The sequence below is a fragment of the Tachypleus tridentatus genome, unplaced genomic scaffold, assembly GCF_004210375.1.
Source record: "Tachypleus tridentatus isolate NWPU-2018 unplaced genomic scaffold, ASM421037v1 Hic_cluster_1, whole genome shotgun sequence".
In the NCBI taxonomy this organism is placed as follows: domain Eukaryota; kingdom Metazoa; phylum Arthropoda; class Merostomata; order Xiphosura; family Limulidae; genus Tachypleus; species Tachypleus tridentatus.
In genome coordinates this window covers 20,368,549-20,393,421 of record NW_027467777.1, presented here as the reverse complement: position 1 = coordinate 20,393,421, position 24,873 = coordinate 20,368,549, and the positions used below count along the sequence as shown (strand labels likewise).

Genomic DNA, 24,873 nt, shown 5'->3' with positions numbered 1-24,873 from the left:
TGGATACTTTTTAAAACAGGTTACCAGTGTTAAAGTCATGGTGTCAAGCTTAGATACTTTTTAAAACAGGTCACCAGTGTTAAAGTCAAGGTGTCAAGCTTAGATACTTTTTAAAACAGGTTACCAGTGTTAAAGTCAAGGTGTCAAGCTTAGATACTTTTTAAAACAGGTTACCAGTGTTAAAGTCAAGGTGTCAAGCTTGGATACTTTTTAAAACAGGTTACCAGTGTTAAAGTCATGGTGTCAAGCTTAGATACTTTTTAAAACAGGTCACCAGTGTTAAAGTCAAGGTGTCAGGCTTGGATACTTTTTAAAACAGGTTACCAGTGTTAAAGTCATGGTGTCAAGCTTGGATACTTTTTAAAACAGGTTACCAGTGTTAAAGTGAAGGTGTCAGTCTTGGATACTTTTTAAAACAGGTTACCAGTGTTAAAGTCAAGGTGTCAGGCTTGGATACTTTTTAAAACAAGTCACCAGTGTTAAAGTCAAGGTGTCAAGCTTGGATACTTTTTAAAACAGGTTACCAGTGTTAAAGTCAAGGTGTCAGGCTTGGATACTTTTTAAAACAGGTTACCAGTGTTAAAGTCATGGTGTCAAGCTTAGATATTTTTTAAAACAAGTCACCAGTGTTAAAGTCATGGTGTCAAGCTGGATACTTTTTAAAACAGGTTACCAGTGTTAAAGTCAAGGTGTCAGGCTTGGATACTTTTTTTTAAAACAAGTCACCAGTGTTAAAGTCAAGGTGTCAAGCTTGGATACTTTTAAAACAGGTTACCAGTGTTAAAGTCTAGGTGTCAGGCTTGGATACTTTTTAAAACAAGTCACCAGTGTTAAAGTCTAGGTGTCAGGCTTGGATACTTTTTAAAACAAGTCACCAGTGTTAAAGTCAAGGTGTCAGGCTTGGATACTTTTTAAAACAAGTCACCAGTGTTAAAGTCATGGTGTCAAGCTTGGATACTTTTTAAAACAGGTTACCAGTGTTAAAGTCAAGGTGTCAGGCTTGGATACTTTTTAAAACAAGTCACCAGTGTTAAAGTCATGGTGTCAAGCTTGGATACTTTTTAAAACAGGTTACCAGTGTTAAAGTCATGGTGTCAAGCTTGGATACTTTTTAAAACAGGTTACCAGTGTTAAAGTCAAGGTGTCAGGCTTGGATACTTTTTAAAACAAGTCACCAGTGTTAAAGTCATGGTGTCAAGCTTGGATACTTTTTAAAACAGGTTACCAGTGTTAAAGTCAAGGTGTCAGGCTTGGATACTTTTTAAAACAGGTCACCAGTGTTAAAGTCAAGGTGTGAAGCTTGGATACTTTTTAAAACAGGTTACCAGTGTTAAAGTCAAAGTGTGAAGCTTGGATACTTTTTAAAACAGGTCACCAGTGTTAAAGTCAAGGTGTGAAGCTTGGATACTTTTTAAAACAGGTTACCAGTGTTAAAGTCAAGGTGTCAGGCTTGGATACTTTTTAAAACAAGTCACCAGTGTTAAAGTCATGGTGTCAAGCTTGGATACTTTTTAAAACAGGTCACCAGTGTTAAAGTCATGGTGTCAAGCTTGGATACTTTTTAAAACAAGTCACCAGTGTTAAAGTCATGGTGTCAAGCTTGGATACTTTTTAAAACAAGTCACCAGTGTTAAAGTCATGGTGTCAAGCTTGGATACTTTTTAAAACAAGTCACCAGTGTTAAAGTCATGGTGTCAAGCTTGGATACTTTTTAAAACAGGTCACCAGTGTTAAAGTCAAGGTGTCAAGCTTGGATACTTTTTAAAACAGGTCACCAGTGTTAAAGTCAAGGTGTCAGGCTTGGATACTTTTTAAAACAAGTCACCAGTGTTAAAGTCATGGTGTCAAGCTTGGATACTTTTTAAAACAGGTCACCAGTGTTAAAGTCAAGGTGTCAGGCTTGGATACTTTTAAAACAAGTCACCAGTGTTAAAGTCATGGTGTCAAGCTTGGATACTTTTTTAAAACAGGTTACCAGTGTTAAAGTCAGGTGTCAAGCTTGGATACTTTTTAAAACAGGTCACCAGTGTTAAAGTCAAGGTGTCAGGCTTGGATACTTTTTAAAACAGGTTACCAGTGTTAAAGTCTAGGTGTCAGGCTTGGATACTTTTTAAAACAGATCACCGGTGTTAAAGTCAGGGTGTGAGGCTTGGATACTTTTTAAAACAGGTTACCAGTGTTATAGTCAAGGTGTCAGGCTTGGATACTTTTAAAACAAGTCACCAGTGTTAAAGTCAAGGTGTCAGGCTTGGATACTTTTTAAAACAAGTCACCAGTGTTAAAGTCAAGGTGTCAGGCTTGGATACTTTTAAAACAAGTCACCAGTGTTAAAGTCAAGGTGTCAGGCTTGGATACTTTTAAAAAACAGGTCACCAGTGTTAAAGTCAAGGTGTCAGGCTTGGATACTTTTAAAACAAGTCACCAGTGTTAAAGTCAAGGTGTCAGGCTTGGATACTTTTTTAAAACAGGTTACCAGTGTTAAAGTCTAGGTGTCAGGCTTGGATACTTTTAAAACAAGTCACCAGTGTTAAAGTCAAGGTGTCAGGCTTGGATACTTTTTTAAAACAAGTCACCAGTGTTAAAGTCAAGGTGTCAGGCTTGGATACTTTTAAAACAGGTCACCAGTGTTAAAGTCAAGGTGTCAGGCTTGGATACTTTTTTAAACAGGTCACCAGTGTTAAAGTCAAGGTGTCAAGCTTGGATACTTTTAAAAACAAGTCACCAGTGTTAAAGTCAAGGTGTCAGGCTTGGATACTTTTTAAAACAGGTTACCAGTGTTAAAGTCAAGGTGTCAGTCTTGGATACTTTTTTAAAACAAGTCACCAGTGTTAAAGTCAAGGTGTCAGGCTTGGATACTTTTAAAACAAGTCACCAGTGTTAAAGTCAAGGTGTCAGGCTTGGATACTTTTTAAAACAGGTCACCAGTGTTAAAGTCAAGGTGTCAGGCTTGGATACTTTTTTAAAACAAGTCACCAGTGTTAAAGTCAAGGTGTCAGGCTTGGATACTTTTAAAACAGGTCACCAGTGTTAAAGTCAGGTGTCAGGCTTAGATACTTTTTTAAAACAGGTCACCAGTGTTAAAGTCAAGGTGTCAAGCTTGGATACTTTTTAAAACAGGTCACCAGTGTTAAAGTCAAGGTGTCAGGCTTGGATACTTTTAAAACAGGTTACCAGTGTTAAAGTCAAGGTGTCAGGCTTGGATACTTTTTTAAAACAAGTCACCAGTGTTAAAGTCAAGGTGTCAAGCTTGGATACTTTTTTAAAACAGGTTACCAGTGTTAAAGTCAAGGTGTCAGGCTTGGATGCTTTTAAAACAAGTCACCAGTGTTAAAGTCAAGGTGTCAGGCTTGGATACTTTTTTAAAACAAGTCACCAGTGTTAAAGTCAAGGTGTCAGGCTTGGATACTTTTAAAACAGGTTACCAGTGTTAAAGTCAGGTGTCAGGCTTGGATACTTTTTAAAACAAGTCACCAGTGTTAAAGTCAAGGTGTCAGGCTTGGATACTTTTAAAACAAGTCACCAGTGTTAAAGTCAAGGTGTCAGGCTTGGATACTTTTAAAACAGGTCACCAGTGTTAAAGTCAAGGTGTCAGGCTTGGATACTTTTTAAAACAAGTCACCAGTGTTAAAGTCAAGGTGTCAGGCTTGGATACTTTTTAAAACAGGTCACCAGTGTTAAAGTCAAGGTGTCAGGCTTAGATACTTTTTAAAACAGGTCACCAGTGTTAAAGTCAAGGTGTCAAGCTTGGATACTTTTTAAAACAGGTTACCAGTGTTAAAGTCAAGGTGTCAGGCTTGGATACTTTTTAAAACAAGTCACCAGTGTTAAAGTCAAGGTGTCAGGCTTGGATACTTTTTTAAAACAAGTCACCAGTGTTAAAGTCCAAGGTGTCAGGCTTGGATACTTTTTAAAACAGGTTACCAGTGTTAAAGTCAAGGTGTCAGGCTTGGATACTTTTTAAAACAAGTCACCAGTGTTAAAGTCAAGGTGTCAGGCTTGGATACTTTTTAAAACAGGTTACCAGTGTTAAAGTCAAGGTGTCAGGCTTGGATACTTTTTAAAACAAGTCACCAGTGTTAAAGTCAAGGTGTCAGGCTTGGATACTTTTAAAACAGGTTACCAGTGTTAAAGTCAAGGTGTCAGGCTTGGATACTTTTTTAAAACAAGTCACCAGTGTTAAAGTCAAGGTGTCAGGCTTGGATACTTTTAAAACAAGTCACCAGTGTTAAAGTCAAGGTGTCAGGCTTGGATACTTTTTTAAAACAGGTCACCAGTGTTAAAGTCAAGGTGTCAGGCTTGGATACTTTTAAAACAGTTCACCAGTGTTAAAGTCAAGGTGTCAGGCTTGGATACTTTTTAAAACAGGTCACCAGTGTTAAAGTCAAGGTGTCAGGCTTGGATACTTTTTAAAACAGGTCACCAGTGTTAAAGTCAAGGTGTCAAGCTTGGATACTTTTTTAAAACAAGTCACCAGTGTTAAAGTCAAGGTGTCAGGCTTGGATACTTTTTAAAACAGGTTACCAGTGTTAAAGTCAAGGTGTCAGTCTTGGATACTTTTTAAAACAAGTCACCAGTGTTAAAGTCAAGGTGTCAGGCTTGGATACTTTTTAAAACAAGTCACCAGTGTTAAAGTCAAGGTGTCAGGCTTGGATACTTTTTAAAACAGGTCACCAGTGTTAAAGTCAAGGTGTCAGGCTTGGATACTTTTTAAAACAAGTCACCAGTGTTAAAGTCAAGGTGTCAGGCTTGGATACTTTTTAAAACAGGTCACCAGTGTTAAAGTCAAGGTGTCAGGCTTGGATACTTTTTTAAAACAGGTCACCAGTGTTAAAGTCAAGATGTCAAGCTTGGATACTTTTTAAAACAGGTCACCAGTGTTAAAGTCAAGGTGTCAGGCTTAGATACTTTTAAAACAGGTTACCAGTGTTAAAGTCAGGTGTCAGGCTTGGATACTTTTAAAACAAGTCACCAGTGTTAAAGTCAAGGTGTCAAGCTTGGATACTTTTTTAAAACAGGTTACCAGTGTTAAAGTCAAGGTGTCAGGCTTGGATGCTTTTTAAAACAAGTCACCAGTGTTAAAGTCAAGGTGTCAGGCTTGGATACTTTTTAAAACAAGTCACCAGTGTTAAAGTCCAGTTGTCAGGCTTGGATACTTTTTAAAACAGGTTACCAGTGTTAAAGTCCAGGTGTCAGTCTTGGATACTTTTTAAAACAAGTCACCAGTGTTAAAGTCAAGGTGTCAGGCTTGGATACTTTTAAAACAAGTCACCAGTGTTAAAGTCAAGGTGTCAGGCTTGGATACTTTTAAAACAGGTCACCAGTGTTAAAGTCAAGGTGTCAGGCTTGGATACTTTTAAAACAAGTCACCAGTGTTAAAGTCAAGGTGTCAGGCTTGGATACTTTTTTAAAACAGGTCACCAGTGTTAAAGTCAAGGTGTCAGGCTTGGATACTTTTTTAAAACAGGTCACCAGTGTTAAAGTCAAGGTGTCAAGCTTAGATACTTTTTAAAACAGGTTACCAGTGTTAAAGTCAAGGTGTCAGGCTTGGATGCTTTTTAAAACAAGTCACCAGTGTTAAAGTCAAGGTGTCAGGCTTGGATACTTTTTAAAACAAGTCACCAGTGTTAAAGTCCAGTTGTCAGGCTTGGATACTTTTTAAAACAGGTTACCAGTGTTAAAGTCCAGGTGTCAGGCTTGGATACTTTTTAAAACAAGTCACCAGTGTTAAAGTCAAGGTGTCAGGCTTGGATAGTTTTTAAAACAGGTTACCAGTGTTAAAGTCAAGGTGTCAGGCTTGGATACTTTTTTAAAACAAGTCACCAGTGTTAAAGTCAAGGTGTCAGGCTTGGATACTTTTTAAAACAGGTTACCAGTGTTATAGTCAAGGTGTCAGGCTTGGATACTTTTTAAAACAAGTCACCAGTGTTAAAGTCAAGGTGTCAGGCTTGGATACTTTTTAAAACAAGTCACCAGTGTTAAAGTCAAGGTGTCAGGCTTGGATACTTTTAAAACAGGTCACCAGTGTTAAAGTCAAGGTGTCAGGCTTGGATACTTTTTAAAACAGTTCACCAGTGTTAAAGTCAAGGTGTCAGGCTTGGATACTTTTTAAAACAGGTCACCAGTGTTAAAGTCAAGGTGTCAGGCTTGGATACTTTTAAAACAGGTCACCAGTGTTAAAGTCAAGGTGTCAGGCTTGGATACTTTTTAAAACAGGTTACCAGTGTTAAAGTCTAGGTGTCAGGCTTGGATACTTTTTAAAACAGATCACCGGTGTTAAAGTCAGGGTGTGAGGCTTGGATACTTTTTAAAACAGGTTACCAGTGTTATAGTCAAGGTGTCAGGCTTGGATACTTTTTAAAACAAGTCACCAGTGTTAAAGTCAAGGTGTCAGGCTTGGATACTTTTTAAAACAAGTCACCAGTGTTAAAGTCAAGGTGTCAGGCTTGGATACTTTTTAAAACAAGTCACCAGTGTTAAAGTCAAGGTGTCAGGCTTGGATACTTTTCAAAACAAGTCACCAGTGTTAAAGTCAAGGTGTCAAGCTTGGATACTTTTTAAAACAAGTCACCAGTGTTAAAGTCAAGGTGTCAGGCTTGGATACTTTTTTTAAAACAGGTCACCAGTGTTAAAGTCAAGGTGTCAAGCTTGGATACTTTTTAAAACAGGTCACCAGTGTTAAAGTCAAGGTGTCAGGCTTGGATACTTTTTAAAACAAGTCACCAGTGTTAAAGTCAAGGTGTCAGGCTTGGATACTTTTAAAACAGGTTACCAGTGTTAAAGTCAGGGTGTCAGGCTTGGATACTTTTAAAACAAGTCACCAGTGTTAAAGTCAAGGTGTCAGGCTTGGATACTTTTTTAAAACAAGTCACCAGTGTTAAAGTCAAGGTGTCAGGCTTGGATACTTTTAAAACAGGTCACCAGTGTTAAAGTCTAGGTGTCAGGCTTGGATACTTTTTTAAAACAAGTCACCAGTGTTAAAGTCAAGGTGTCAGGCTTGGATACTTTTAAAACAAGTCACCAGTGTTAAAGTCAAGGTGTCAGGCTTGGATACTTTTAAAACAAGTCACCAGTGTTAATGTCATGGTGTCAAGCTTGGATACTTTTTAAAACAGGTTACCAGTGTTAAAGTCAAGGTGTCAGGCTTGGATACTTTTTAAAACAGATCACCGGTGTTAAAGTCAGGGTGTCAGGCTTGGATACTTTTAAAACAGGTTACCAGTGTTAAAGTCAAGGTGTCAGGCTTGGATACTTTTTTAAAACAAGTCACCAGTGTTAAAGTCAAGGTGTCAGGCTTGGATACTTTTAAAACAAGTCACCAGTGTTAAAGTCAAGGTGTCAGGCTTGGATACTTTTCAAAACAAGTCACCAGTGTTAAAGTCAAGGTGTCAAGCTTGGATACTTTTTAAAACAAGTCACCAGTGTTAAAGTCAAGGTGTCAAGCTTGGATACTTTTAAAACAAGTCACCAGTGTTAAAGTCAAGGTGTCAGGCTTGGATACTTTTTAAAACAGGTTACCAGTGTTAAAGTCAAGGTGTCAGTCTTGGATACTTTTTAAAACAAGTCACCAGTGTTAAAGTCAAGGTGTCAGGCTTGGATACTTTTTAAAACAAGTCACCAGTGTTAAAGTCAAGGTGTCAGGCTTGGATACTTTTAAAACAAGTCACCAGTGTTAAAGTCAAGGTGTCAGGCTTGGATACTTTTTTAAAACAAGTCACCAGTGTTAAAGTCAAGGTGTCAGGCTTGGATACTTTTAAAACAAGTCACCAGTGTTAAAGTCAAGGTGTCAGGCTTGGATACTTTTTAAAACAAGTCACCAGTGTTAAAGACAAGGTGTCAAGCTTGGATACTTTTTAAAACAAGTCACCAGTGTTAAAGTCAAGGTGTCAGGCTTGGATACTTTTTAAAACAGGTTACCAGTGTTAAAGACTAGGTGTTAGGCTTGGATACTTTTTTAAAACAGGTTACCAGTGTTAAAGTCAAGGTGTCAGGTTTGGATACTTTTAAAACAGGTTACCAGTGTTAAAGTCAAGGTGCCAGGTTTGGATACTTTTTAAAACAGGTCACCAGTGTTAAAGTCAAGGTGTCAGGCTTGGATACTTTTTAAAACAGGTTACCGGTGTTAAAGTCAAGGTGTCAGGCTTGGATACTTTTTAAAACAGGTCACCAGTGTTAAAGTCAAGGTGCCAGGTTTGGATACTTTTTAAAACAGGTCACCAGTGTTAAAGTCCAGGTGTCAAACTTGGATACTTTTTAAAACAAGTCACCAGTGTTAAAGTCAAGGTGTCAGGCTTGGATACTTTTTAAAACAGGTCACCAGTGTTAAAGTCCAGGTGTCAGGCTTGGATACTTTTAAAACAAGTCACCAGTGTTAAAGTCAAGGTGTCAGGCTTGGATACTTTTAAAACAAGTCACCAGTGTTAAAGTCAAGGTGTCAGGCTTGGATACTTTTAAAACAGGTTACCAGTGTTAAAGTCAAGGTGCTAGGTTTGGATACTTTTTAAAACAGGTCACCAGTGTTAAAGTCAAGGTGCCAGGTTTGGATACTTTTTAAAACAGGTCACCAGTGTTAAAGTCAAGGTGTCAGGCTTGGATACTTTTTAAAACAGGTTACCGGTGTTAAAGTCAAGGTGTCAGGCTTGGATACTTTTTAAAACAGGTCACCAGTGTTAAAGTCAAGGTGTCAGGCTTGGATACTTTTTAAAACAGGTTACCGGTGTTAAAGTCAAGGTGTTAGGCTTGGATACTTTTTAAAACAGGTTACCGGTGTTAAAGTCAAGGTGTCAGGCTTGGATACTTTTTAAAACAGGTTACCGGTGTTAAAGTCAAGGTGTTAGGCTTGGATACTTTTTAAAACAGGTTACCGGTGTTAAAGTCAAGGTGTTAGGCTTGGATACTTTTTAAAACAGGTTACCAGTGTTAAAGTCAAGGTGTCAAGCTTGGATACTTTTTAAAACAAGTGACCAGTGTTAAAGTCAAGGTGCCAAGCTTGGATACTTTTTGAAAGAGGTTGCCAGGTGTTTTGATAAAACCATATTAAATCACGTGGTCACAAACATAATAACACGTCTATGTTGAACAATACCAACATTAATGAAATATCTACAGGGTGGCCCGTAAGTCTCTACCCATCCATATATCTTATGTATCTAGTGTATCTGTGTACTGTCCCTCATTCTCGCTGCATAATATTATGCGGCGTACTTGTCACAATACGCTTTTCAAATGGGCTTATATCGGCCATATTTCTTTGAAAAAGAAACAAATTTATAATACATGCGTAATTGAATGTAACATAACATATGGATGGATAGGAACTTACGGGCCACCCTGTACATTTACATGTTGTTGTTGTTTTTTGAGTTTTTAATTTCGCGCAAAGCTACATGGGGGCTATCTGCGACTACACTTAAATAACCATAGTTCACTAAACTATCACTAACAAAACAACGCATCTGATTAACGTTAGCTTAGATACCCGATACCTGGCCCATTTTTGGCTAGCTTATTTGTTGTTAAGCCACAATGGGCTTTATTGTACTGTGCCCACCACAGGTATTGAAACTTGAAGTTGGATGGTAAAGTGCGAAAGCAGTGACGTATATTGAAGAGTTGGCCACAGTAACAAAGTAAAGTTTCCTTAGTCATGTTGTGAAACTTACAAATCCTCGAAACTTAGTGCTAACTGACTGAAAAAAACATGCAATCTACAAAGTTAGAGTATGTTTTATTCAAACGATTTTGGAGCCTCAACATGTCGCTACAGTTTATGTCACCATGACTGAATATGTTTTTTCTGACAGCCATGCATCTTGCAAAAGGTTCCGTGGTAAGGTTGTCATGTCCAAAATACAGTAGGTAATCCTTTCTGCTTTCCGTAATCTATTTAACGGATGTTTTCCTGGTGTCCTCTTGAACAGTCTGCTTGCAAAATATGTATCGGCAGTGTGTCTGGCAATTTAGCTAATATGTATTATTACAGAATAACTCAAATATTCGTTATACTTTCCAGCTGTTTGTAGAATGTGATGGAAGAGCTTTTGTAGACATGACTTTTATCACTATTCCAGAACGAGTCCTATTTTGATTAGGCTGTGTACGTTTGTTTGAGACACGTGGATGGTCTTTGCTATTAACCTTTTTACTCGTTCATTGTCATGTTTCAAAATACTGTACTTCGCTAGTCACGGTTGGAGTACGACTTGTTGAACTCCAATTTCTGGATGGCTCTGAAACCCTAAATTGATCCATATTCGTATGTTTTCAAATGCCGTTGAGTACAATAGATATCATAGTCTTGGAAATACCAAATTTCCAATCCTGATATCTGCTTGTGATCTGACATTTTCGATTGTAACAGATATTTGTGATCTAAGTGCCAAACAAAGACAAAATGTAGTTCCGATACACGACCATTTATCGCAGCTTTGTATCCTCCATTGTTGTAATATGCTAATCCACACATTCAAAAGCGTTTTAATATAACTCTCTATAGTTATTATATGCAAAAATCATATACATTTTGTGGCAAGAACAAATCATGTTACTTCACTGAGATATGTTTTTTTATAAAGCGTCCTAAGTATTATATTACATAAAGATCAGGTTTGAACTTAACGTTACTTGGATTCTAACATAGTTCACACGTCTAAGTCCATGTTCTAACAGTTTTGACATGACGACAAGAGTGTCGTGTGTACAGTGTGACTGTATTTACTAAAATAATTAGGATATAATAGCCTAAAAGAAATATTTTAATAATTTACACAGCGCATCAAACGGAAATTGTTAAATCACGTTTGTCCTTTAACTGTTCTTTTATACCATCAAATAGAAAGAGAAGTAAAATATTTAGAGTTCAGATTTTTCAATAATAAATCTCTTGAAGAAAGAGGTGTTCTTAAAGATTTATCAACACACGTCAAGTTTTCTTGTGGCGTCAAGGGGTTTGTTTAATTGAATCCGCCGACACTAGGTGAGACAAAAGAAAGACTAAGCGGAAGCCGTTAGATCAGGTGGCCTGAGAACAAACTGTAATCTTTCCCCAGATCTCCAACCGTCACCTGGGTAGCGGATCGATACACGGGTGATTTATGACGAGACGGATAACGATGTTTTCACTATATGATCCTCCGCACACTACTGGACGTACAGTTTAAACGTCGTTTGTCAACCGTCTACAGAGCTCTTTAACCGCCAACGTCTAATTTTACTCGGGTCTCTAATATGCTACATAATGACTTGGCTATTTAGCAGGGACTTTGAGAAAGAACATAAGCACGCACTAATTCTTATGATATCCTTTATATTAACGGCAGCGCCTCATAACGGTCCAAATATATGTCCATCAAACAGACAACTTCTCAAGGAATAACGTTTATAGTTGATATAAACCTCTTAAGCAAAGCATTAAAAAAAAAGACATTTATTTTATATAACGAGTGAAATTATGCAAGATCGTGACGGTTGAGAAGCGAGTTGGATGGTTGGGTTTCATCTGACGATTTCTAGTTTTATAGAACGTTTGATACAGTAAATTATTTTCGTCAATAAATGTCTAGTGTAATTTCAAGTTTCATGGCATTGGAATGTGTACAGTTAAACCATACGGCGCTTATCCAGGGGAACCAGTTTATTTTATAGTTCTGATTTACATTCGAAGTTCTAAGAAAATATAAAAACAAGAAAGAGTGCGAAAGTATAATACTAAATTAGTAACAGTTCATAGCACGTGGTGTCGCCTAGCGTTTAGAGCCACATTTATCGACTCTGAACAATTTTCATAATATACAGAAAAGTATGCGCCTCCTATTCATTGTACCTTATTCTACAATATTCAAATACAAGAACAAAGGAAAACTAGCGATACAGAAAGCTGTGCAATTTGAGACGTTTCAGTGGTTATGTTAGTGCATAATAAATTGTTTGTTTGTTTTTAAACACAGAGATAACAAACGATTTGTGCTCTAACCTTCGCATGCCCGTCGCACCAAACATGCTCGCCCTTTCAGTCGTGGGGGCGTTATAATGTGCAATCAATCTCACTATTCGCTGGTAAAAGAGTAGCCTAAGAGTTGGCGGTGGGTGGTGATGACTAGCTGCCTTCCCTCTAGTCTCACACTGCTAAATTAGGGACGGCTACCGCAGTTAGCCCTTGTGTAGCTTTGAACGAAATTCAGAAACAAAGAAACAAAACCCTCCGCAGGTATCCAGCCCCGAATTTTAACGCTATAAATCCTCGTTGATTGGCATAAAATGTGTGGAAAAGCACCTGAATTGCAGGTTAATTTGTTTTTATTACATTCATCTGAATGCGTCCATTTTGGATTAAAAATCAAAGGTGTGTAAATAGTATCTTCTTATATCTGTCCTTTGTCTGCTACAAGCTGAGAGACCATTCACTCAATAGTCCAGCCCAACTGTAAAATTATGGTATTACATAAAGGCCTCTTCGACAGAGGCTTGTAGCAGACAAAGGATAGATATGAAATGACATTCTACATGTTTGTTATTTCGAATCAAAATTAATCTAGAGTAGGTAAATTAAAGGGAACGAATAAAATAACAACAAAAATATCAAATGTTTGCGCTATTTTCAATCCAATATTTATAGACCGATTTTATCCATTGTTTTGCCACTTGTGGCAATCATTGACAGTGGAAGATAATATCTTCCATGTGTCAAGTCAACACTTTTAATTTGTGGTAAACAGTGAGAGTAAATCATCCAGTGTATGATGTGAAACTGGTCTCTTACATCGTAACCACCATTTAGCAGTGAATGCTTTCATTGTTTCTAGGTCCCATAGTTGTTTACAATATTTTATGTTAAGTATTGTCAACAGAACTTGACATGCCAGTTATAGTATTCTGTTGGGTTTTTGTTTTTTATGGAACTACTATATTCTGGAGTTTCCAACAATAACCATGGATGATATGACACAAATTTATATTATTACTGTTAAAAATTTACCTGTTAAAAAGAGAACATACTAAAAATAACGGGCTAACACGAAACGGTTTTACGAGAAGCAAACGCTTTAGGAAGACAAAATGTATCTGGAACAGTGACGGGGGAGAGATTCGAACCTAGAACCCCATTTCTCTATTATTCCAGAGAATAAAATAGAGCCAATTACGACGATGCTTCATTTAGGTAGGAACCAAATTAAAAAACAAATAGAAAGAGGTGTTATTTTCTTTACACGAAAATCGCAAGATAATTATTCCCACTGGAACATTATTTTTGTTTGTTTTAGAATTTCGCGCAAAGCTACTCGAGGGCTATCTGCGCAATCTTTTCCTAATTTAGCAGTGTAAGACTAGATGGAAGGCAGCAAGTCATTACCACTCACCGCCGACTCTTGGGCTTCTCTTTTACCGAAGAATAGGGGGATTGACCGTCACATTATAACGCCACCACGGCTGAAAGGGCGAGCATGTTTGGTGCGAAGGGGATTCGAACCCGCGACCCTCTTATTTCGAGTCGAACGCCTTAACCCATCTGGCCATACCGGTAAATAAACCTAACCCAAAACCGCTAATGTTAGTGTATATTATATTTCTCAAGGCAGTCGTCACGATGTCTGACTGATCTAAAATGCTCCAGCCTGGCCAGGTGGTTAAGGCACTTGACTTGTAATCTAAGGGTCACGGGTTCGAATCCCCGTCACACCAAACATGCTTGCCCTTTCAGCCGTGGGGGCGTTATAATGTGAGGGCTAATCTCATTATTCGTTGATAAAAGAGTAGCTCAAGAGATGGCGGTGAGTGGTGATGAATAACTGCCTTCCCTGTAGTCTTAAACTGCTAAATTAGGGACTGTTAGCGCAGGTAACATTCGTGTAGCTTTGCGCGAAATTTGAAACAAATCAAACCTGATCTAAAATAATCATAAGAAAGGAACATTTCCATTTAACCTTTCAAACTCAAATTAAACTAATTTTATGTCTTTGTTATAAAATCGTTATTTTATTCCTAGAAATAAGCCGATTCGAAGCTAATCTTTCATAATGATTAGAACGTATTATTTTGTATATTTAATGAACTGTTCTAAATGAAAACATAAGTTCGCATCAGGTACGAATGTCCGTGTGATGTTCGGATGGGAATTGTTGTTACAGTCGGTGCCAGTTATCATCAGCTTAGCTAGTTCGAGTATTATAGGACTTGTTAACCAGTGGAGTGGGCTGAGACAGTTTAATTATGTGTCTCGAATGTTTTTGTTGTAAAAGGAAAATTGGTTCGAAACAACCTTCCTTCTATTTAAGGTTCGAGTTGTTGAAAATAATTAATTTCACCCGTTGTCGAGATCCGAAATTACATAAAAACAAAATCGACTTGAAATTAAATTCATCGTTTCAATAGTTGGTTACTAATATTACACAAACTTGTCTTTGCACGTGTTTTATTCTAAAGATTTACATTTATTCATCAAGCACTGCAGAAAATAACGTAATTATTCTACAGCGCTCTCTGGTAGCATCATTTGTTATATTCTTAAACACCATGAATGTAATTGTTTTTTTTTTATTTCGTGCAAAGCTACACGAGGGCTATATGCGCTAACCGTCCCTAATTTAGCGGTGTAAAACTAGAAGAAAGACAGCTAGTCATTACCACCCACCGCCAACTCCTGGGCTACTCTTTTACCAACGAATAGTGGGATTGACAATCACTTTATAACGTCCCCACGGCTGAAAGAGCGAGATTGTTTTGGAGTGACGGGGATCCGAACCTGCAATTGAATGTAATGAAATCTGAAACAATAACATTTTTAGGCTACTACGCGCAACACAAATTCGTAGACTACGCTATTTTAACATTTAATTTTAAACAATGCTGCGTACGACATACAAAGTTTCTTGTTAAAATCTATATTTAAATGTGTTTTTTAAATATTTACTTTTAAACTAACAAATTAACTCATATATAATATTAAAGTTTGATTTATATTTGATTCTAAACTTACTGACATAAATTCATAAAATAATAGTTCAACATAGATTTGAATGCAAATCAATAAACGAGATGGGTCTTTGACCCATGACTTGGATAAGAGAACACATAAGCAACACCCGTCTTACATATATTAGGTTGTTATATGGAATTTGTTTTCTTTTAACACAAAGCTACACAATGACCTCTCTACCCTCTGTCCACTGCGGGAACTCGAACTCTGGAATTTAGAACTTTTCTCCGAAACCGCTGACCCATCAAGACGATGCATCGTTTTGTGAGCGAGGCCCGGCATGGCCTTATGGTTTGGGAACAATAATAATATCACTAGAAAATCTCGTAATCTGAGGGTCGCGGGCTCAAATCCCCGTCACACCAAATATGTTTACCCTTTCAGGCGTAGGGAGGTTATAATGTGTCGGCCAATCCCACTATTTGTTGGTAAAAGAGTAGCCCAAGAGGTGGTGGTGAGTGGTGATGACTAGCTGCCTTCCCTCTTGTCTTACACTGCTAAATTAGGAACGGCTAGCCCTGATATCCCTCGTCTAGCTTGCGCGAAATTCAAAAAAATTTTTTGTGACCGTGAATGATTACTAAGAAAAGAAATGAAAAACTAACCAATTAAAAGTAAATGTATAACAATTAAAAGTAAATGTATAACAATTAAAAGTAAATGTGTAACAATTAAAAGTAAATGTATAACCATTTAAAGTAAATGTGTAACAATTAAAAGTAAATGTATAACAATTAAAAGTAAATGTGTAACAATTAAAAGTATATGTATAACAACTAAAAGTAAATGTGTAACAATTAAAAGTAAATGTATAACAAATAAAAGTAAATGTGTAACAAGTAAAAGTAAATGTATAACAATTAAAAGTAAATGTGTAACAATTAAAAGTAAATGTATAACAATTAAAAGTAAATGTGTAACAATTAAAAGTAAATGTATAACAATTAAAAGTAAATGTGTAACAATTAAAAGTAAATATGTAACAATTAAAAGTAAATGTGTAACAATTTTGTCCACAACAGAATATTTCTTGAGAAACAATAAGAAAAATGGAAACTAGATTCAAAGAAAAAAAAAAAACAACCTTCAGACGTTTTTGAACTTTGCAAATCAAATAAACACAACATAACCAAAGAAAACTCTCTAGCTACTAACTAGGGAAACAAATATAAACAATCGCAAAATCAAAGAATCCCTACTTATACAGCAACTAAAATCAAAATTAAACCAATATAAAGAAACATCCTTATACCTATACGCATTGTTCCCCGCTGGTACGGCGGTAAGTCTACGGATTTACAACGCTAAATTCAACGGTTCGATTCCCTTGGTGGACTCAGCAGATAGCCCAATGTGGCTTTGCTATAAGAAAACACACATATACCATATTAATTAATAACCTAACGTCCAGCTGCAACACCCACTACATTTCCGTATCCGTTATATTATTGTCCCTAAGGCCTGTGCCCAGCAACGTGCAATTACAAACTCTCTCTTTGTTAACCTAAAGATGACCTAGGAAGGTCGAAACGTTGTTCTCTGCTTTATTACTAAAAGTGTTAACACCTATACCAGCCGTCCTGAGGTACACAGATATGTGCTCCAAGGAATCAAACCGTATTTAAAAGCGTTCAGTACTGACACTCAGCAGCAAGCCTGAGGGCTTGTAAAACTAAAAGTCAGATTCGATGTCCTGGTGCACATCGCGTAATATTAAGTTTCACCCGTGTGAGAAAAAAAAACACATCGTTTGTTTCGTTTTAATGACTCCCCACTGCGCAGATAAGGTAACTTAAGTTTCACACTAAAGCAACTGCATTTGGGGTTTTTGTATTTATGGCAACATTACTACAAATATTTACCGCCATTCGAACCGTCGAACTGCAGACAAGTTCCCAGTAGCAACCTATCCGTGTTGCTGTTACAACGCACTCACAGCTTAAAGAACGGGGAACAGATAGAGAGCTTTACCATAGGGTTAATAGTCTGTTTTTCAATGACTTAACAGAAAAATATTTTGTAAGCTTTTGATTTAAACTAGTGAAATTAAGATAAGGAAAACAGCAGTCATGTTGTTTCTCATGAAAGTAAAATAGTCCAGTAGGTGGCAAATGTTCTCAGATTAGCTCACCAGCACAAAACTAGCTTTAGCTATAATATTCAGATTAGCTCACCAGCACAAAACCAGCTTTAGCTATAATATTCAGATTAGCTCACCAGCACAAAACCAGCTTTAGCTATAATATTCAGATTAGCTCACCAGCACAAAACCAGCTTTAGCTATAATATTCAGATTAGCTCACCAGCACAAAGCCAGCTTTAGCTATAATATTCAGATTAGCTCACCAGCACAAAACCAGCTTTAGCTATAATATTCTCAGATTAGCTCACCAGCACAAAGCCAGCTTTAGCTATAATATTCAGATTAGCTCACCAGCACAAAACCAGCTTTAGCTATAATATTCAGATTAGCTCACCAGCACAAAGCCAGCTTTAGCTATAATATTCAGATTAGCTCACCAGCACAAAACCAGCTTTAGCTATAATATTCAGATTAGCTCACCAGCACAAAGCCAGCTTCAGCTATAATATTCTCAGATTAGCTCACCGGCACAAAACCAGCTTTAGCTATAATATTCAGATTAGCTCACCAGCACAAAGCCAGCTTTAGATATAATATATGACTTTATCAAATCAACTTTATCTTTCATTTCAGCTCTCGGAGGTCAATCGGAAAATTCTTTTGAGCCGGAATTTGCCGAACCGATCCCGAACATAACTGTTTCAGCCGGAAGAGATGTGAGCATTCCTTGCGTAGTGGACCACTTGGGATCTTACCGGGTGAGTTCATTTATTACCTGTTCTGTCGCTCAACAATAGCGGAGTTGTAAAACAGTGTATGAAAATAAAAATATTTTAATTATTTTTCACGAACAACAAAGGTATTGTTTTCACTCTTGTGTGTGTGTGTCTAGAAACACGACAGGGAAATTGGTTTTATCGTGTGTGTGTGTTGGGTGAAAACACTACAAGCGAACCATGTTCACTCGTGTGTGTGGAAACACAGCGAAGATTTTGTTTTGTGTGTAAACACGGTGAGGTCATTGCTTTCACTGTGTAAGAAGATTGTTTTCTTCTGAGTTCAATCAAATTTGGGTCAAGGACTGATTGTCTCTGAGGAAACTCTAGACTTACATACAAAAGCTTTATGTGATTTCGACCAGTAATAAACAAAATCTTACATAATTTTCAACTAATATATTAGAGGGTTGTAGTTTATTTGTTTCAAATTCGCGCAAAGCTACACGAGGGCTAACTATGACGGTCATCTATAATTCAGCAGTGATAGACTAGATTAAAGGAAACTAGTGAATATCACTCACCACCAACTCTTAGACTATTCCTTTGCCAACAAACAGGTGGATTGACAGTTTCTTTATAACGTTCTCATGGCTGAAAGGGCGAACATATTCAGTTGACCGGGATTCGAACAAGTGACTCTCAAAATGCGAATCAAACATCCAAACCAACAGACCAGTCCGGGTCTTATAATAGAAGGGAGAAAGTTAGCCAACCATGTTTACTGCCAACTTTTTGGCTGACTTAATGGAATAGTGGGATTTTCCTGTCTTGGTCATAGACACACATGCGGCCTTGAAGCGTAGGGCGCATTTATATGACAACGGGTCTTTAACCATAAATCTTTGGAATCACAGTCTTGAGATACTAATACCTTCGGAATTTCATAAAAAACGGCAGAATAATTTAAATTAACTACCGTTTGATTGTATGTTCACTGTTCTTTTTACATTCTATGAGTAAATAGGTTTTATATTAAAAATATTATTTCTTTTGTTCACTAAAGAAATGAAAATATTCATTTATTATAATTAACACAACCTTAGTTCATACTCTGGTAGAAACTTTTCTTGCAGTTAATAACATGAATAACGCCTCAACCATTATTATTTATCCCAGCAAGCCGGGTGAGTTCTGATATTATGCGAAAGGCCTCGTGGACTCTTAAGTATAGACGTAGTTTGAATAAAATATTATTAGAGGCCCGGTATGGCCAGGTGATTAAGGCACTCGACTCACAATCCAAGGGTCACGGGTTTGAATCCCCGTCACACCAAAAATAGTCGCCTTTTCAGCCGTGGGAGCGTTATAATGTGAAGGTGAATCCCACTATTTGTTGATAAGAGAGTAGCCCAAGAGTTGGCGGTGGGTGGTGATAACCAGCTGCCTTCCCTCTAGTCTTACACTGCTATATTAGGGACGGCTAGCGCAGATAACCCTTGAGTAGCTTTGCACGAAGTTCAAAACAAACCGATCCATATTATTAGGTACTATTCTCTGCTTATACTTGTGGGTTTTTTAAATTGCACATTTGTAGCTATAAGTGCTTTCCACACAAGCAAAATAATGTTTAGAAATGTTAAATCATATCTTAAACAGAGGTGGAAATTTATGTCTATTAGGTAACCAGACCTAACGAGGCCAAACGGCGTGGGTGTCGTCATTGTGAAACATTAAGATAGCAACAAGAGGGTAATTTGATGTAACGGTAACAAAGATAAAATTAATGGTGAGATGTTTAGAGGGCTCTGACTACAGGGAGATGTTTACAGTGAGATACACAGATATCTATGTCTTAAAAAGTAAGGTAATTACAATGAGACATACAGATACTCATGGTTCAGATAGAGAGATGTTTACAGTATCGTATAAGATACCCATGCCTTAGATAGAAAGATGTTTACATTTGTAAAATGTGTTTAGAATGTAGATCTTCCATGACAAAAACTCGTAAAGTGTGTTTAGAATGTAGATCTTTACTAATAGAAACTTGTAAAATGTGTTTAGAATGTAGATCTTCTCTAACAAAAACTTGTAAAGTGTGTTTAGAATGTAGATCTTCTCTAAAAAACTTGTAAAGTGTGTTTAGAATGTAAATCTTCTCTAACAGAAACTTGTAAAGTGTGTTTAGAATGTAGATTTTCCCTGACAAAACTTGTAAAGTGTGTTTAGAATGTAGATTTTCCCTGACAAAACTTGTATAGTGTGTTTAGAATGTAGTTCTTCACCAATAGAAACTTGTAAAATGTGTTTAGAATGTAGATTTTCCCTGACAAAACTTGTAAAGTGTGTTTAGAATGTAGATTTTCCCTGACAAAACTTGTAAAGTGTGTTTAGAATGTAGATTTTCTCTGACAAAACTTGTATAGTGTGTTTAGAATGTAGATCTTCACTAATAGAAACTTGTATAGTGTGTTTAGAATGTAGATCTTCTCTAACAGAAACTTGTAAAGTGTGTTTAGAATGTAGATCTTCTCTGACAGAAACTTGCATAGTGTGTTTAGAATGTAGATTTTTTCTGACAAAACTTGTATAGTGTGTTTAGAATGTAGATCTTCTCTGACAGAAACTTGCATAGTGTGTTTAGAATGTAGATCTTTACTAATAGAAACTTGTAAAATGTGTTTAGAATGTAGATCTTCTCTAACAAAAACTTGTAAAGTGTGTTTAGAATGTAGATCTTTACTAATAGAAACTTGTAAAGTGTGTTTAGAATGTAGATTTTTCTGACAAAACTTGTAAAGTGTGTTTAGAATGTAAATCTTCTCTAACAGAAACTTGTAAAGTGTGTTTAGAATGTAGATTTTCCCTGACAAAACTTGTAAAGTGTGTTTAGAATGTAGATTTTCCCTGACAAAACTTGTATAGTGTGTTTAGAATGTAGTTCTTCTCTAACAGAAACTTGTAAAGTGTGTTTAGAATGTAGATTTTCCCTGACAAAACTTGTAAAGTGTGTTTAGAATGTAGATCTTCTCTGACAAAACTTGTATAGTGTGTTTAGAATGTAGATCTTCTCTGACAGAAACTTGCATAGTGTGTTTAGAATGTAGATCTTCTCTGACAGAAACTTGCATAGTGCGTTTAGAATGTAGATCTTTACTAATAGAAACTTGTAAAGTGTGTTTAGAATGTAGATTTTTTCTGACAAACCTTGTATAGTGTGTTTAGAATGTAGATCTTCACTAATAGAAACTTGTAAAATGTGTAAAACTTGTAAAATGTTTCTTACAGACAAACTGGTCCATAACATATAATACGACAGACTGTTTGATATACAAAGAAAACCAAAAGACAAACACAAACACAAACAAACTGGTGGATCGTTTAGTTACAACAACTAAACTGAAACATCATAATTGTAGGCCCAAGTATTAATGTATTAGTGCGTATTTGTAGGTTACAAACTAATTTATTTCTAGTTTTAATCACCAAATCCTAATACCTAAATTACGTTTTCTCACTGGAGAGCTGATCGATTAAAATAATTTTCTTAAATTATAGTGGCGCCATCTAGTGAACGTATATTTTATAATGTGCTGAGTTGCATCCACGTGCTGGTTTAAAGATGCAGCTAAGCTATGTGAATTTTATATCATTTTGCAATTACTTTAAACAAAATATTATTTTCTGTACTATAACTAATTATAGGGTTATATTAAAGTTATGAAAGTATTCAGGAAATATTGTTTTCTTTTAAAATATCCAACATAATACACATACGTATGTATTGAGCACCACAACACGAAATTGTTTCTTTATTAAATATATTTGATGAAAATGTATGGTTTCTCCTGTATCCGAATTTTAAATTATATTCTTATCAACCTTTCTTTGAAAGCAAATGTCCAATGACTGTATGTACTTAGCTGACGAATCGATTAGGTGAAACCTAACAAGTAATCTTATTTTACCCTGAGGTAGTTCATAGTTAGCCATAAGGTATACTACAAATCATAATATTATTATTTTAAATTAACTCTTGCACGACGTTCTCTACTGATATTTAACAAGACCAATATTTCGCTGTTCTATCAGTTAATGGTTGCACATTTCTCTGAATAGACTGAAATTTTAACTTGAAATTGTTGAGAGATAATTTTCGGAAGTCATCAAACAAGCGTTGAGTAAAATTTATTAAACATTGTTGTACTTAAATTATTAGCATCTAGCGACACTCAGCGGTAAATCAGCAAGATTATAACGCTAAAAGCTAGATTTCGATTCCAACGAGGCAGGGTATCTTTAGACACCTCCAAAAACTATCTCATTTGGAAATTATTTTTGTTATTTGAAAGTAATCATGTTACGTGAAGGTATATATTTATTAAATTAAACATATTTTATTACTTACTTGTAAAATGTCATCAAATTTGATTCTTGACTTCTAGCGGTCATTAGACTTGAATCTTAATAGCTGGAGATCATTAGGTTTGGTTCTCGACTTCTGAAGGTCATTAGGTTTGATTATTGACTTCTGGAGATCATTAGGTTTGGTTTTCGACTTCTTCAGGTCATTAGGTTTGATTTTCGACTTCTGGAGGTCATTAGGTTTGATCCATGACTTCATAGAGATGATAGGATTGGATTTTTTTCAGTATATCTATTGAAGGTGAATATATTTAAGTTTGGCATATACATCCTAACTGTACACATCTGTATATAAACTGTATATAAATGATACAGAAAATGACATTCGTGGAAAAATACCGATGTGAACACAGATATCCAGGAAACTTTCGCCTCGTCACCGTGAACTCAGGATAGGGGTGATTCAAGAAAACCGAGAGGACTTGTCATAATATTCGTGTATAAGATGGAGGTTTTCTTTAAATAACGTAGAAAAACATTTGAAAATAACTCTAAAAACACAATGATGTCAAAAAGTGGAACAAAGATGGCTTTCATTTTCAAATATCAGCGTTGTAAAACATAAATAATATAAAATTCTACACACACCAGACACGTGGCTGAAGGAAATTGGTGTGGCTATCGTGTGAAACATTGTTACGTTGTGTTATGTGGCCGTTATAGAAAACACAAAAAAACGGTATTTCAAAATCTTGAAAAGTGTTTGCATAATATCTTCAGTTAGTATGTAATCAGTAACATAATATTTAAAATAAAAATTGCTCCAACGATGTGAAAGATTTATTATTAAAAAGTAAATCAATTTTTACTGTATTGAAACCCCACATACACTAAAATAGAATGTATACTTTAAATCAATGCATATTTTTAGATTAGCTATAGATACAAAGTACGAAGTTAATGAAAATATTAAAACACAATATAACAAAATTATTCTCATTAATACAAAATAAGTTACGAAGCAGAACTACGATAGGTATTGGTGTTCAATATACTAACCCTAACCACTTCATTTCTTAATTTTAACCTACTGTTCGGAGAGACTAAGACTAGCAGTTTGATTGTCGCTCTTATAACGCAACCACAGTTTAAGGGTGAATGGGAACTATTTTGTAGTTTCGCATGGATTCGAACCCGGGTCCATAGCTTCGAGATACAGAGTTAAAAAATACAGCTAATTTGTACCTCTTACAGAGAAAGAGAGATGGAGACAGACTATACCCTTCCTCTAAACAAAAACATATTCAGATACTAAGTTATCAATTAGAGCAATTTCAAAACGTTAGTTTGTAGTTATACGAATATACTGTCAATAAATTATCTGATAAACAAAAATATTTCAAGCTTGTACGTACCTTCACGTTATAGGGTGCGCTGCAGTCGGGTTGATAGATGTTTCAGTATTTTAATTTACGAGTCAGTTCAGAGTATGTTGTTTATTTCTATACCCCCTCTAGTGGCACAGCGGCATGTATGCGGACTAACAATGCAAGAAGCTGGGTTTTGATACCTTCGGTGGACAGAATACAGATAGTTCAGCATAGTTTTGCGCTTAACTACATACACCTAAATAGAACGTATAAATTATAATTAGCAATATACGATTGTGTCAGAAGTCTTAGATTATAAACAGAAACATGTCATTAATTAGATTATCTGAACGTCTTATTCCAGATGTTGAAATCAATTATGAAAACGTGCAAAGTATCGTCGAGGCAAATTAACTTACAAGGACTTATGGATGTGTCGCTAATGTAAACGGGCTTTGGTCCATAAACTCTTACTCTGATTTGAAATTATTAGATCCTTATCTACTGAAATGTTAGACAATTTGTTCCTCTGGACCCTCCAATATATCTCAGGTTTTATAAATTTGTAATGTGTTATGTTGCCAGCTTGTTTGTTCACAGATAAGTTATGTTTTTCCTCTTTCTGGGGAAAGAATTTTTTTTTTCAATAGTTATTTTAAAATAGTTGTTTCGTTCTTGTTTATTTTAACTTCTTAGCTACTGGTTAACTTATAAACTGCACGAAGTAGGTGGTATTTCCAACCTAATATACCCTTTTGAGACACTCTGTGTAACTGAACAGGTCGAATAATCTGAGGTCCAGTTAAAACCATCCTTGATTTAGAACTACTGACCAGACGGAGAGCAAATACACAGCCCTTGCATATACCGACTTGATCAGGAACGGATTTACCTGTCGCGGTCCGAATGTTGGACATTATGATTTATAGCAAAGCCGGTTCAAGAGTCTGTGCTTTAAGAGTGTTGTGTGTTTACGACTTTTTATTATTTTATGGCTGTTAATGTGTTTTCCATATGACAAAATATTATTACATTATTTTTATTGTACATTTCTAATTTTTATTTCTTTCATACCTCTAGGTGGCGTGGATTCACACAGACAGATCTACTCTTTTAACCCTAGCTACGCGCGTAATCACAAGAAACTCTCGTTACCACGTGACACACAATAGCCACCGCACGTGGTGGTTACACATTAAACACGTACAGATGAGGGACAGAGGACAATACATGTGCCAAATCAACACCTCTCCCATGAAGAACCAAGTTGGCTACATAAAAGTAGTTGGTAAGCATTGGGTGTTTTTATTTAGGAAGAAATAGTCTTAGCTCTATGGATTTTCATTTTATTCGATGGAGGCGACCTAA

The 24,873-nt window shown here is 36.2% G+C and overlaps 1 protein-coding gene across 3 annotated transcripts in view; it reads left to right on the top strand.

Moving 5' to 3' along the window:
• Positions 1 to 17,679: 17,679 nt before the first annotated feature.
• Positions 17,680 to 24,873, top strand: part of LOC143241803 (neurotrimin-like) — a 52,276-nt gene continuing 45,082 nt past the window's right edge. For 2 of the 3 annotated variants that reach the window (XM_076485062.1, XM_076485060.1), the window contains exons 1-2: positions 17,680 to 17,809; positions 24,586 to 24,793. In XM_076485062.1, coding sequence (XP_076341177.1) covers positions 24,715 to 24,793 — 79 coding nt within the window. In that variant the 5' untranslated portion in view covers positions 17,680 to 17,809; positions 24,586 to 24,714. The remainder of the gene's footprint in view (positions 17,810 to 24,585; positions 24,794 to 24,873) is intronic. The other variant, XM_076485061.1, reaches the window with a different exon arrangement.